At 45.0% G+C, this 14802-nt stretch overlaps 1 protein-coding gene and 1 long non-coding RNA gene across 5 annotated transcripts in view; one reads left to right on the top strand and one right to left on the bottom strand.

Moving 5' to 3' along the window:
- Nucleotides 1-14802, bottom strand: part of ADCY10 (adenylate cyclase 10) — a 78347-nt gene that overhangs the window by 32338 nt on the left and 31207 nt on the right. For 3 of the 4 annotated variants that reach the window (XM_079981020.1, XM_079981018.1, XM_079981019.1), the window contains 7 exons: nucleotides 13221-13307; nucleotides 10483-10766; nucleotides 9181-9317; nucleotides 7840-7956; nucleotides 7203-7484; nucleotides 2967-3323; nucleotides 291-371 (listed from right to left, as the gene is read on the bottom strand). In XM_079981020.1, the coding sequence (XP_079837146.1) occupies nucleotides 291-371; nucleotides 2967-3323; nucleotides 7203-7484; nucleotides 7840-7956; nucleotides 9181-9317; nucleotides 10483-10766; nucleotides 13221-13307 (1345 nt within the window). The remainder of the gene's footprint in view (nucleotides 1-290; nucleotides 372-2966; nucleotides 3324-7202; nucleotides 7485-7839; nucleotides 7957-9180; nucleotides 9318-10482; nucleotides 10767-13220; nucleotides 13308-14802) is intronic. The other variant, XM_079981021.1, reaches the window with a different exon arrangement.
- LOC307218968 overlaps nucleotides 1-14802 on the top strand; it is a 326381-nt gene that overhangs the window by 281501 nt on the left and 30078 nt on the right. The gene's annotated exons all lie outside the window — the stretch shown is intronic.

Genomic DNA, 14802 nt, shown 5'->3' with positions numbered 1-14802 from the left:
ATAGACTGTCCCCGGGACAGGTGAGGCTGCTGACCCCTTGTTTTCGAGGCTGACGATCCCTTGTTTTCGAGGCTGATGATCCCTTATTTTCAAATCTGAAAGTTGACAGCTATGAACAGAACAACTTTCCACTGGATCCTGCCTCCATCCATTCTTCTCTGACCGATCATGGACTTAGGGGACTCAGAGCCCCATGGAGAGTTGGGCAGCAAAAGCCAAACCCTAAATTTCTACATCATGCAATCCCATTCGTCCTCCAATCAATATAAAACTTCCAGAAGGAGTTTTACCTGTTTCTGATGTTGGAGAAGATCCTGCAATGCTGCCTGAAGATTGGAACGGAACAAACATTGAGGCATCTTCATTCAGACCTGCAGTTAAAGGGAGACAGGAGCTGATGGGAACACTTCTTGCATTTGTATTTAGCATCAGTACAAACTTTGGGCTGCACTATGGAGGGATGGAGAACCTTTTGCTCCTTGGGCGACCATGTCCCCATGAGGGAGCCGGTGGGTGAAGCAGGGCCACAGCACAAAGCTGGTGGACCAAAGCACAGAAAATAGGCATATATCTCACACAGCACATAGATATGTTTAACATATTAAAGGTAAAGGGACCCCTGACATTAGGTCCAGTTGTGGCAGACTCTGAGGTTGCGGCGCTCATCTCGCTTTACTGGCCAAGGGAGCCAGCATACAGCTTCCGGGTCATGTGGCCAGCAGGACTAAGCCGCTTCTGGTGAACCAGAGCAGCGCACGGAAACGCCGTTTACCTTCCCACCAGAGTGGTACCTATTTATCTACTTGCACTTTGTACTTTCGAACTGCTAGGTTGGCAGGAGCAGGGACCGAGCAACGGGAGCTCACCCCGTCGCGGGGATTCAAACTGCCGACCTTCTGATCGTCAAGTCCTAGGCTCTGTGGTTTAACCCACAGCGCCACCCGCGTCCCTATTTAACATATTAAGCAGTTTATAAACAACATATCACAGTTAATGGAGCTGGACTAGATGCCTTTGAAGGCCATCCTATTTTCTATTTTTGTTTCTATCTTTACCTTTCATCTACAGTTGTCAGGATGCTGTCAGCAGCCCCCAGCTGGTTGCCCAGGAAAGTATAAAGACAAGGGAATGTTTCTTACCGTCCTTTTTTATTTCAGTGTTACAGAGAGAGGATGTAGAAGCCAACCTCTTGGATAATGGTGTTGTCCCGAGTGAATGTCCACACATACCCTGCCCCGGTCTCTCCCACTTCCTTGTTCGTCATTCTCATCCTGTCCTCTAGGGGTCGTGCTACATGCCCTCTGCCTTTGAGTTTTTTGCTCTCCTACTTTCAAGGCTCACCAGTTCTGGGAGATGGAGGGTCTGGGATGCTTTCTAATGACAACGTGTCAGCCGAGTGTTGTCCCGGCTGCCCCATGATTTCCCAGCTTCCCCCCTCATCTGCCTCTGAGCTGCAACCTCCCTCAAACCCCTGTTGTAAATCTATACAGTGGTACCTCGGTTACATACGCTTCAGGTTACAGACTCCGCTAACCCAGAAATAGTGTTTCAGGTTAAGAACTTTGATTCAGGATGAGAACAAAAATCGTGCTCCGGCGGCACGGCGGCAGCAGGACGCCCCATTAGCTAAAGTGGTGCTTCAGGTTAAGAACAGTTTCAGGTTTAGAACGGACCTCTGGAATGAATTAAGTACTTAACCCGAGGTACCACTGTACTGTCTTCTTCCTCTTCCTCCTCCCCGGGAGGGTCAGGGTGGGGAGGCTGTCTCCACCATTCCTCCTCTGCCCAGTCCCTGACAACAGTGCTCTCTGTGACTTCAACTGATCCCTTGGGTTTGTTGGGATTCACAGAATGCTGTGTGGGATAGTAAGTCTGCAGGCTTGAGTTTGCTAGCTGATGCAACGGGCTGATGCAATCAGCCTTCAATACTTTCTATGGAAGTGCTGGGTCAGAATGACTCCGCAGTAATGTGCTGTCAGTTGATTGGCTGTCATCGGTTTAAAAGCCAAACCTGTCCAGCAGTAAGGGTGTGGCGTAGAGGAGTGTGGTCAGAGAGAGTTAGAGGTCTTCCTATTTGCCTTAAGGTGCAGCAAGGTACTCTGTTTGACTGTATGAACTGCTTGTGTATTATAGCCTATAAGGACCCCTGACCATTAGGTCCAGTCATGACCGACTCTGGGGTTGTGGCGCTCATCTCGCTTTATTGACCGAGGGAGCTGGCGTACAGCTTCCAGGTCATGTGGCCAGCATGACTAAGCCGCTTCTGGTGAACCAGAGCAGCACACGGAAACGCCGTTTACCTTCCCGCCAGAGCGGTACCTATTTATCTACTTGCACTTGGACGTGCTTTCGAACTGCTAGGTTGGCAGGAGATTATAGCCTGTAGATATGTGTATACAGAAAGGTAAAGGGACCCCTGACCATTAGGTCCAGTCATGACCAACTCTGGAGTTGCAGCGCTCATCTCGCTTTATTGACTGAGGGAGCCGGCGTACAGCTTCCGGGTCATGTGGCCAGCATGTCTAAGCCACTTCTGGCGAACCAGAGCAGCACACGGAAACGCCGTTTACGTTCCTACCAGAGTGGTACCTATTTATCTGCTTGCACTTTGACATGCTTTCGAGCTGCTAGGTTGGCAGGAGCAGGGACCAAGCAACGGGAGATCACCCCATCGTGGGGATTCGAACCGCCAACCTTCTGATTGGCAAGTCCTAGGCTCTGTGGTTTAACCCACTGCACCACCTGCGTCCCTTATGTGTATATATAGCTCACAATAAACATACTGGAACCTGGAACTCTGAGCATTTCTGCTAAAGCACCGCGGAGAATTCACGACAGAGTTTCCGTCCGTCACAGATTACTTCCTGCCCTCTGGGCTCTCTGCAAAGTGACGACCCTCGCACCCAAACACTCCCGTCCTTCACGCGTCACCAGAGTTTCGCACCTGCTAAGGCCATGGCTTTTACCTCCTTGATCTGTTTGCTCCATTTTTTTCAGCGTTATGGAAACGATGATCGAGGCGGCCTCGTTCAGGATGCTTTCCTTGCTTCTGGCCGCTTTCGTTCCCTGCGGGTCTATGTTGTGCAGCATGCCATCCACGGCATAGCGGTGGAAGGGGATGAAGTCGCCTCCTCCACAGCACAGGCATCGGTGAGCCTGGCTCTCCAGGTAACTGGCGCATTTGAGATGCAGGGCTCTCTTCTGGCTCTTAAGCCACAGCTCATAGGCTGCTTCTTGCAGCAGGGGCGTGCAAAATCCCATCACCTTACACTGCATCACGGACTCCTCTTGCTTCAGCCTGTTGGCAACGACCATTCCAAGATCTGAAAGCCAAGGCGGGGTTTGCTCTCAGCTCTATTATTATTATTATTATTATTATTATTATTATTATTAATAATAATATTTTATTAGTTGAATATAAGAACAACATATAATCAAATATAGTGGTACCTCAGGTTACATATGCTTCAGGTTACATACGCTTCAGGTTACAGACTCCGGTAATGCAGAAAATATTACCTTGGGTTAAGAACTTTGCTTCAGGATGAGAACAGAAATTGTGCAACGGTGGGTTGGTGGCAGCAGGAGGCCCCATTAGCTAAAGTAGTGCTTCAGGTTAAGAACAGTTTCAGGTTAAGAACGTACCTCCAGAACAAATTAAGTTCTTAACCCGAGGTACCGCTGTACAGTCATACCTCATGTTACGTCCGCTTCATGTTACGTTCTTTCAGGTTACGTCCCGCGGCGACCCGGAAGTACCGGAAAGGGTTAGTTCCGGGTTTCGCCACTTGCGCATGTGCAGACACACAAAATGATGTCACGTGCATGCACAGACACGGCGAATCGCGACCCAAGCACAGGCAGACGCGTGTTGCGTTCTGCTCATGTTGTGAACGGGACTTTGGAATGGATCCCGTTCACAATCAGAGGTACCACTGTATTATTATTATTATTATTTTGAATATTTTATTAGTTGAATAGAAGAACAACATATAATCAAATACAAGCAATCAAATACAGTTTTCCCCCTAACCACCCCCCTCCAAAAACAACCCCAACTACGTCCAGGTAATTACATTAGTAATATAATAATAATAAAAAAATATTTCTACAGTTGCTGGTTTAAAAAATACCATTCCACATGCTCCCACGTGTCTTAGGTGGTTTAAATGCATGCTCTTTCTTTGATGCATATGTAATAAAGGAGGACCACGTTATGCAAAAGTTATGTAGTTTCTCATGTTGCTTTCTTTCCCGTACCCTTTCTGTTAACTTTTCCATCAAAATTAATTTTAATATTATTATAACATCTTTATTGAAAGTTCAAAAGTACATAATTATATGTGCACTAAACATTATGAGACGTAAATAGAAGACAGGAAAAGAGAAACAGAACCCATGTAGAAGAGGAAATAAAGGCGAGGGTTGATAAAACCCCAAAACTGTATATTTTACAAAGTTATTATTGTACTTTACTAGATCTTAACCTATTACAGTATTTGTAAGAATGGGTTCCAAATATCATTGAATTTGTCCATGGCACGTCTGCGTTTATATGCAAGTTGTTAATATGTTCCACTCATAGAAGGGAGTCGCACTTTTATTTTCCCCATTCATCAGTATCAGTCTTTTTGCCCGTGGTGGAGAATGGGACGCAGGTGGCGCTGTGGGTTAAAGCCTCAGCGCCTAGGACTTGCCGATCGAAAGGTCGGCGGTTCGAATCCCTGTGGCGGGGTGCGCTCCCGCTGCTCGGTCCCAGCGCCTGCCAACCTAGCAGTTCAAAAGCACCTCCGGGTGCAAGTAGATAAATAGGGACCGCTTACCAGCGGGAAGGTAAACGGCGTTTCCGTGTGCGGCTCTGGCTTGCCAGATGCAGCTTTGTCACGCTGGCCACGTGACCCGGAAGTGTCTCCGGACAGCGCTGGCCCCTGGCCTCTTGAGTGAGATGGGCGCACAACCCCAGAGTCTGTCAAGACTGGCCCGTACGGGCAGGGGTACCTTTACCTTTACCTAAGGTTCCATGTGCTCTCAGCTCTTATCAAAGCACAGAATCCCTCCCACACAAAACTGCAGCGGCTAGAATTTCAATGGTTCTTAAACAGTAAAAGGTAAAGGGACCCCTGACTGTTAGGTCCAGTCACAGACGACTCTGGGGTCATCTCACATTACTGGCCGAGGGAGCCGGCGTACAGTTTCTGGGTCATGTGGCCAGCAAGACTAAGCCGCTTCTGGAGAACCAGAGCAGCGCACGGAAACACCGTTTACCTTCCTGCCAGAGTGGTACCTATTTACCGTATTTTTCGCTCTATAGGACACACTTTTTCTCCTCCAAAAATTAAGGGGAAATGTGTGTGCGTCCTATGGAGCGAATACAGGCTCCTTGGCTTCAGCAATAGCAACGCGAAGCCTCTCACTCTCTAGGCTTCAGGGATAGCCGCCTGAAGCCTTTGGAGCGCAGCAGAACCTCGCACTGCACTCCAAAAGCTTTGGGTTCCTTTTGCTGAAGCCAGGAGAGGAAGACTCTCCTGGCTTCAGCAGACAGGGAGAGCTGCGCAGCGCCCCTTCAGTGAAGCGGGAGGAGAAATGGAAGGGGCTCCATTTCTCCGGCCGCTTCGCTGAAGGGGCGCTGAGCAGAGAGGGGGAGACTTCCCCCCCCCCGTTCTCCCCCTCCTATAGTCCAGTGCGTCCTATGGTCTGGTGCGTCCTATAGAGCGAAAAATATGGTATCTACTTGCACTTTGACGTGCTTTCAAACTGCTAGGTTGGCAGGACCTGTGACCGAGCAACGGGAGCTCAACTTGTCACAGGGATTCGAACCGCCGACCTTCTGATCGGCAAGCCCTAGGCTCTGTGGTTTTTAGACCACAACATCACCCATGTCCCTTCTTAAGCAGTAGGAGCAGCTAAACTCCTGATTGATTAAGATAATTAAAAGCTGGTATCTAACACCGAGTAAATTGGCAAAAAAATAATAATGTATAAATCTAAATCAAATAAGCATACGGCAGGTCCACGGAATAGGAATTGTCTGTGTGAGTATGTGTTTCAGGCTCAGAGAATCGGGTATTGCGAAGACATCCCTGCTCTCATTTCTGCTCCCTCTCTGGTGTGTTCTGCAACAGGAAAATGCATCCTGAAACACAGCAAGGGAAAGCAGCCTCACTGTGTTTTAAGCCAGAGCTTAAAGGTAAAGGTAAAGGTACCCCTGCCCGTACGGGCCAGTCTTGACAGACTCTGGGGTTGTGCGCCCATCTCACTCAAGAGGCCGGGGGCCAGCGCTGTCCGGAGACACTTCCGGGTCACGTGGCCAGCGTGACATCGCTGCTCTGGCGAGCCAGAGCCGCACACGGAAACGCCGTTTACCTTCCCGCTGGTAAGCGGTCCCTATTTATCTACTTGCACCCGGAGGTGCTTTCGAACTGCTAGGTTGGCAGGCGCTGGGACCGAGCAGCGGGAGCGCACCCCGCCGCAGGGATTCGAACCGCCGACCTTTCGATCGGCAAGCCCTAGGCGCTGAGGCTTTAACCCACAGCGCCACCTGCGTCCAGAGCTTAGGACTCCTTAAATACTGCATTTTTTGCTCTATAGGATGCACCCGACCATAGGACGCACCTTGTTTTAGAGGGGGAGAACAAGAAAAAAATTTCTCCCCTTCTCTGCTCGGTGCACCTTCAGCGAAGCGGCAGGAGAAACAAAGTCCCTTCCATTTCTTCTCCCGCTTGGCTGAAGGGGCGCCACGTAGTTCTCCCTCTCTGCTGAAGCCAGGAGAACCTGAAGCCTTCAGAGTGCAGTGCAAGTTCCCGCTGCGCTCCGGAGGCTTCAGGTTCCTTTTGCTTAAGCCAGGAGAGTCTATCCCTGAAGCCTGGAGACCGATCCCTCTCGTTCTCCAGGCTTCAGCGAAAGCAATGCGAAGCCTCCGGAGCGTGGAGGGAGCGCTCCCTCTGTGCTTCAGAGGCTTCGCGTTGCTATTGCTGAAGCCAAGGAGCCTGCATTCGCTCCATAAGACGCACACACATTTCCCCTTAATTTTTGGAGAGGAAAAGTGCATCCTATAGAGCGAAAAATACAGTACATATACATTACCAGTTCAACATGAAATGCACATATAGAAACACCCAAGATCTTGTGAAATCACCCTTTTCATTTTGAATGACCAACTTGGAATATTCTGGAAAGCATCAGTTTCCTAGGAATGTGCTTACCGGACTCTTGTCCCATTGATTTCACAGCTTTAGGGGAGAAGCAGAGCTCATTAGAAAGTTCATCCTGAATTTGGTTGGTGTTCATTTCTTTCCTTTCCCCAAAACACTTGAAGATGTGAGATTCCACCAGGGCTGCTAAGGTCTGGTTCATCTTCATCTTGGTCCATTCAGGGAGGATGTGAAACAGCAACTCTGTAGAGAAGGTCACACCAATAATAGCTGCACATTTCACCACCATCTGCTCAGAAGGGTTCATGTTGTCCAACTCAGCCAGAGCAATCCCTAGACAGGGGGGGTGGATTAAGTCATGAAGTGAGAAAACAGGCCAACATTAAAAATGCCGCCGAAGGATGAATAGCACAATCAAATGTCAGCTTTATCAGAGAGGAAAGCTGGATATTCTGTTTAAAATCCTTGACTTCTATAATTTGTACAAAGATACTCAGCTGGCTAAAAACCCCTCTCAGGGAATTTCCTCCATATGTGGTGGACCTGTTCTAAAGTGAAAGCCTTCTGGGACACAATATATAACAAACTGAAAAAGGTTTTAAAATATAACTTTAATAAAAAGCCAAACGTCCCATGCTGTACATACTTCAGGAGGAAGGATTTCACAGAGACGGGCCCAATGCCTCACCTTTTAATGTCGGAGGGAGCATTATGTTGTGCATCTTCACGTTCTGTGTGATGGTGCAAATGTATGAATCCGACTCCCTGGAGGTCCTGGAGCTTTGAGTCTTGAGAGCAGTAACAGCTGCATGGAGAAAGAACAACGAGATAACAGGGTTTAAATACCGTGTTTTCAAGGGTTTGGGGAACAAATATCACAACTGGAGAGAGACCTGTTGGAATGTAATGTAAAAGTGCTGTCTAAAATGTGTAAAATATTATTGGAATGGGGGACAAAGGATGAGCAAGTAAAATCCTCAGTGAAACATTGGGCAATAGATATTGGTCATAATATAGACACGGAAGGATGGGAACGATTGCAGAATATGGATATAAAATTTACAGCATCTTATAATCTGAGAGAAAATTATATGAAAATGATACACCGATGGTATCTAACACCAAGTAAATTGGCAAAAATGTATAAACCTCAATCAAATAAGCGTTGGAAATTTAATGAGAAAGAAGGTTCTTTTTATCATATGGGGTGGTCTTGTAGTAAGGTTAAAGCTTACCGGGAAATGATATATAATGAATTGAAAAGGATGTTTAAAATAACGTTTGTAAAAAAACCCAGAAGCTTTTCTATTGGGAATTATAGGGACAGAACGACAGTACCTAAACTATATAGAAACTTATTCATGTATGAGACTACAGCAGCAAGAATGTTACTCTCCCAGAAAGAAAGAAGCAGAAGTCCCAGCAAAGGAAGAATGGATATAAAAGCTTAGTCACGACTAAGCAGTATAATAAAATAATAACAATAACAATAATAATTTTATTATTTATACCCGCCCATCTGGCTGGGTTTCCCCAGCCACTCTGGGCGGCTCCCAGCAGAATATTAAAAACACGATATAACATCAAACGTTAAAAACTTCCCTAAAATGGGAAGTTAGACCGGACTTCCAGTTGGCCACGTGATTAATGGCAGATGGGAGTTCTTTCGGTTGAAAGAACCCCAGCGCTTTGAAGATTGTGGTGACCGCGAGAGTGTCGTGGAACCCTGAAAAAACCTCAGATTGAGCATTCTGAGGACCTGGTGTTCCTGCGGGTACCCCTTGTGACTCCCTTGCTCCCCGGTAAGCAGTGACTCCTCTTGGATTTCCCTGCAAAATCTGCTGGTCTGCATCTTGTTGCACGGCCGGCTCCTGCTACCGTTGCAGGCCAGCTGTGTGTCATTGAGCCTTTCCTAAAGGAGATGTTAGGATGCTGCCAAAATGGGAGAGCCATCACTAGCACTGAGCACCAGCCATTCTACAGGAGAATTGGCACAGAAATCCATGCCAGTTAATAAGCGGCCACTTACTGAAAAGGTTGTCCCATTCGTCTTCTCTCTCTTCGTCTTCCTCTAGCATGTGGAATTGAAGGACGTTGTTTAAGTGGAGATTCCGCAGGAGTTCCTCGCAGTACAATGGGTTCCCATGGCTTCTTTGTATTAAGAACCTGGGGGCAGAGAGTCACAAGTGAGTTCTAGGATACGGTTACCAGATTTTTTTTCAATGAATCCGGGGACACTTTAATTATTATTTTTTTTATTTGCATTTTTTTTATTTGTTAACTTTCTTATATTAAATTGGTAAATGTTACATTACAGGACTTACTATAATATAATTTCCAACATGTATACAAAAATTATATACAAATTTTATATACCTAAAAAGAAAATGAAATAAGAAAGAAAGAAAGAACAAAGAGAAAAAACAAAAACAATATCCACCAAAAAATCATATACATACCCAGACACTAGACTTCCTGTCTTTCCTGTTGTATATTCCTTTTTTACAAATGAATGTACTCTTATTATTGTATATTTCTTTACATATTATCTAATACATTCCTATATCAATATGTGCTCTTAGTCTCAGGTTACATATGCTTCAGGTTACATATGCTTCAGGTTACATATGCTTCAGGTTACATACGCTTCAGGTTACAGACTCCGCTAACCCAGAAATAGTGCTTCAGGTTAAGAACTTTGTTTTAGGATGAGAACAGAAATCGTGCTTTAGCGGCATGGCAGCAGCAGGAGGCCCCATTAGCTAAAGTGGTGCTTCAGGTTAAGAACAGTTTTAGGTTAAGAACGGACCTCCGGAACGAATTAAGTACTTAACCCGAGGTACCACTGTAGTGATGTATGGAAGTGAGAGCTGGACCATAAAGAAGGCTGATCGCCAAAGAATTGATGCTTTTGAATTATGGTGCTGGAGGAGACTCTTGAGAATCCCATGGGCTGCAAGAAGGTCAAACCTATCCATTCTTAAGGAAATCAGCCCTGAGTGCTCACTGGAAGGACAGATCCTGAAGCTGAGGCTCCAATACTTTGGCCACCTCATGAGAAGAGAAGACTCCCTGGAAAAGACCCTGATGTTGGGAAAGATGGAGGGCACAAGGAGAAGGGGACGACAGAGGATGAGATGGTTGGACAGTGTTCTCGAAGCTACCAGCATGAGTTTGACCAAACTGTGGGTGGCAGTGGAAGACAGGAGTGCCTGGCGTGTTCTGGTCCATGGGGTCATGAAGAGTCGGACACGACTAAACGACTAAACAACAACAAAATGGTTCAAGAGAAAAATTTAAAAGATCCACTGGACAAGCACTTCCCACTTACGTCTCAAGCTCCCTGGCAATGCTGACCACCCCAAGATCTTGGCAGGCCTTCTGAACGATGACTGAAGGGGTCAACTCCCTTAGCTGAACGTAGGTGGTGTCTTCGCTGCTCATGAGCCGCGCTGCAGCAGCGCAAGGCAGTCTCCCCTTGCGGGGTGATGGAGACAACGACATGACCACAAAGATGCCGATATCGCTTAGCAGGTTCTCCAGGAAGTCCCATGACGCCGGATCCATGAACTGAGCTTCATCAATGACAAAAATGAGAACTTCTTTCATCACTGCCTAAAATGACAACAAACCCCACAAAAAATGAAGTGATAACTCCTGCAGGGAGCTGTACTTTTTAACTCTTCCCTGGGTTACCAGGAGCTTTTATCTTAGATGGTTCGTGTATGGTACGCATTTTAAATTGTTTCAATATTTCTTTACACTGCCTGGAAGGCATTATAGAAGAGTTCTAATAAATAAACTCACTGTTTAGCCTTTGATTTAGTCACTACATATATTTTTGTTGTTATTATTATTTTATTACTTATCAAATTTATAGCCCACTCTTCCAAAGAATGTACCTAGAGGCAGAAAACTGAATTTTCTTAATCCAGTTTGCATGATGCTGCTGGTGGTTTTTTAAAAAGTACAGTAACTGTAATATTTTCAAAACCACCCTGCAACCTGATGGTCCCCTCTCTTTCCTGTAGTTACTACTATTTTTCCTAATACTGTACTAGTCATTGTAAAACTAAAAAAAATCTTCCCCCCTCCTTACGGCTGAAACCATGACCAAAGCAGTTTCCACACCATGATTAAAATATGTGTGGCTGTTAAGAGAGAATTACATGAAAATGATGTATAGATGGTATATTACACCAGTGAAAATGGCTAAGATGTTTAGGAAAGAAAATAACAGATGTTGGAGATGTAAGGAAAAGGAAGGAACTTTTTATCATATGTGGTGGGAGTGTAAATGTATTCAAAATATTGGGAAATGATATATAATGAATTGGGAAAAATGTTTAAAATGAATTTTGTTAAACATCCTGAAGCCTTCTTGTTGGGTATTTCAAATGAAGAGCTGCCAAAAGAAAAATGGACACTGTTTATGTATGCCACAACAGTGGCTAGAATGTTAATTGCACAACATTGGAAGACAGAAGAGATACCATCAAAGGAACAATGGCAAGAAAAACTAATGAACTATGCCGAATTGGCAAAGCTAACAGATAAACTACAAGAGAAGGACAAAAAGAACTTTAAAAGAGTCTAGGAGCCACTTACAGTCTATTTGCAGAAACAACAAAACAGACTGGATTCATTGGCAGGTTTTGAATAAACGTTCACAACTTTATTACAGTAACATATACAGTGGTACCTCAGGTTACATATGCTTCAGGTTACATACACTTCAGCTTACAGACTCCGGTAACCCAGAAATATTTGCTCAGGTTAAGAACTTTGCTTCAGGATGAGAACAGAAATTGTGGAACGGTGGCGCAGCGGCAGCAGGAGGCCCCATTAGCTAAAGTGGTGCTTCAGGTTTAGAACAGTTTCAGGTTAAGAACAGAGCTCTGGAACGAATTAAGTTCTTAACCCGAGGTACCACTGTAATTTAGAGAAATGATAAGGGAAGTTACTTTTATATAAAAAATGCAGGAGACAATAAATAAAATCAGACGACTCAGTAGAGGGGGAGTTGAGGGAAGTCCGGGGGAAGAGAGGGAGAATAAATGTATATAATATGATGATTGAGATTTGTATTTTTATTTGTTATAAAATTCAATAAATATTCTTTTTTTAAAAATGTGTGGCTGTCGGGGGTGAGATAAAGATTGTATTGAGAATCGGATCCATGTCATAGGGACCCAGTTGATCAGCCATATTTCAGTGGTTAGGATCTATGGGTTTGCCTAGAGATAGATTCCCATATACCATGGTCTGGTTCTACAGAATCAGCTTCAAACAAGAAAGATTAAGGCATCAACTGAATGCAAATGGTTCTGAGGTTCTTGTGGAAAGGTAAATGTGGGTCATTCTTTCTTTTTTATATTTAATTTTATATATAATTTTTATTAAATTTTCTATTTTACAATTTCAAATACTCATTTTACATCCTTAAGATATCAATGATGTCCCTTCTTCTCTTTCCATGGTTCATTTCACATATCATAGAATCCCTGCATATTTTACAAAAACTAAACCATTCAGTATTCCATTATTACAGCCATCAAAACTTGTTCACACTGTTGAATTTATCTTAATGCTGCCAGCGTTTACAGCTGTACACAATTATTTCCCATATATTCAATAAACGTTTTCTAATCTTCTTTAAACGTATGTTCTTCTTGTTCTCTTATTGTGTATGTTAAGTCTGCAAGTTGTGCATAGTCTGTCAACTTAAGTTGCCACTCTTCTTTGGTTGGGACCTCAGTCTCTCCTGAACTTGGGTCGCCAGCTGTTTTGGGACTACAACTCCCATCATCCCTAGCTAGCAGGACCAGTGGTCAGGGATGATGGGAATTGTAGTCCAAAAACAGCTGGAGACCCAAGTTTGGGAAACCCTGCAATGGGTGTTAGCCATACTTGGAGTAGACCCAATGAAATCAATGGACATACTTAGGTCCATTGATTTCATTGAGCCTACTCTGAGTAGGACCTAGTTGTATATCACGCAGCCAGTTTATTGGGAGCTGCCAAGAACATAATAACTGCTGCCCACTGTGCATGAAAAGTATCACTTACATTCTTTAGAATATTGACAAGAATGTTCTCCAGCTTTTCATTCTTTGCTTCATTACTCATTTTGGAAACCTCTTCTGATGTGGGGAACTGACCAGAGAAACCAAACAAAGAAATCACACAGTGCTTTTGTTAGCAATAGAGAGTTCTACATTCCTTGTCAGAAGTGCATATGTTAAGAAGCAACCTCAAATCCATTTGAAGCCTCAAGGTATTGGTTTCTCACCCTGTGAACTTGGGACTCAGCCAGACTGATAAGGAAAAAATTGTTTTATATGTGTTGTATATGCATTATAAAGGTAAAGGCACCGCTGACCGTTAGGTCCAGTCGTGGACGACTCTGGGGTTGCGGCGCTCATCTCGCTTTATTGGCCGAGGGAGCCGGGTACAGCTTCCGGGTCATGTGGCCAGCATGACTAAGCTGCTTCTGGCGAACCAGAGCAGCGCACAGAAACACCATTTATCTTCCTGCCAGAGTGGTACCTATTTATCTACTTGCACTTTGACGTGCTTTCGAACTGCTAGGTTGGCAAGAGCTGGGACCGAGCAACAGGAGCTCACCCCGTCACGGGCATTCGAACCACTGACCTTCCAATCGTCAAGCCCTAGGCTCTGTGGTTTAGACCACAGCACCACCCGTGTCCCTCTATATGCATTATAGGCAAAGGTAAAAGACCCCTAGAAGGTTAAGTCCAGTCAAAGGTGACTATGGGGTTGTGGCGCTCATCTCACTTTCAGGCCGAGGGACCCAGTGTTTGTCCACAGACAGCTTTCCGTGTCATGTGGCCAGCATGACTAAACTGCTTCTGGTGCAAAGGAACACTGTGACGGAAACTAGAGCACACAGAAACGCCATTTACCGTTTTGGGGATGCTGGTGGCGCTGTGGTCTAAACTGCTGAGCCTCTTGGGTCTGCTGATTGGAAGGTCGGCAGTTCGAATCCATGCAACAGGGTGAGCTCCCGTTGCTCTGTCCCAGCTCCTGCCAACCTACCAGTTTGAAAGCATGCCAGTGCAAGTAGATAAATAGGTATCGCTGCAGCAGGAAGGTAAATGGCCTAGGATCTCTGTTTCAATGGGCATCTGTCCTGGATGCTTTATCTGAGATGTCTGAAATGCTGGGGGCTGGACTATTCAGGGCTCTTTTATTTTGCCTAACTACAGTCAGCAATGATGAAGAATAAATTGGTGGGAGTGTCAAATTCATTTAGCCGCCACAATAGGAGTGTTTTTCACTTCTTCATTGCCTTCTGTAGTGTATTAGTGCTACTGGTTTGCCATCCCAGAAACTGCCATCTGCCCTCTCCATTTAAAACAACACCATACAATTTTAATCAGTCATGGCTTCCCCCAGAGTATCCTGTAAAATGTAGTTTAAGGGTTCTTATGAGAGATGTTAGGAGACATCTCCTATTCCCCTCAAAGAGATATAATATCCAGAGTTTCCTGAGAAGAACAGGGAATCTTCTGCAAACCAACATTGTTGCAGCTTTTTTTTTTTTTTTACACTATGCCAATGTATTTTATATTAGTTTGTGCTATCGGAATATGTAAAACAAACAAACAAACTGTTATGAACTAACCTT

This window comes from Podarcis cretensis (assembly GCF_951804945.1).
Source record: "Podarcis cretensis genome assembly, chromosome: 6".
NCBI lineage: Eukaryota > Metazoa > Chordata > Lepidosauria > Squamata > Lacertidae > Podarcis > Podarcis cretensis.
This window is presented reverse-complemented; position numbering and strand designations above follow the sequence as displayed.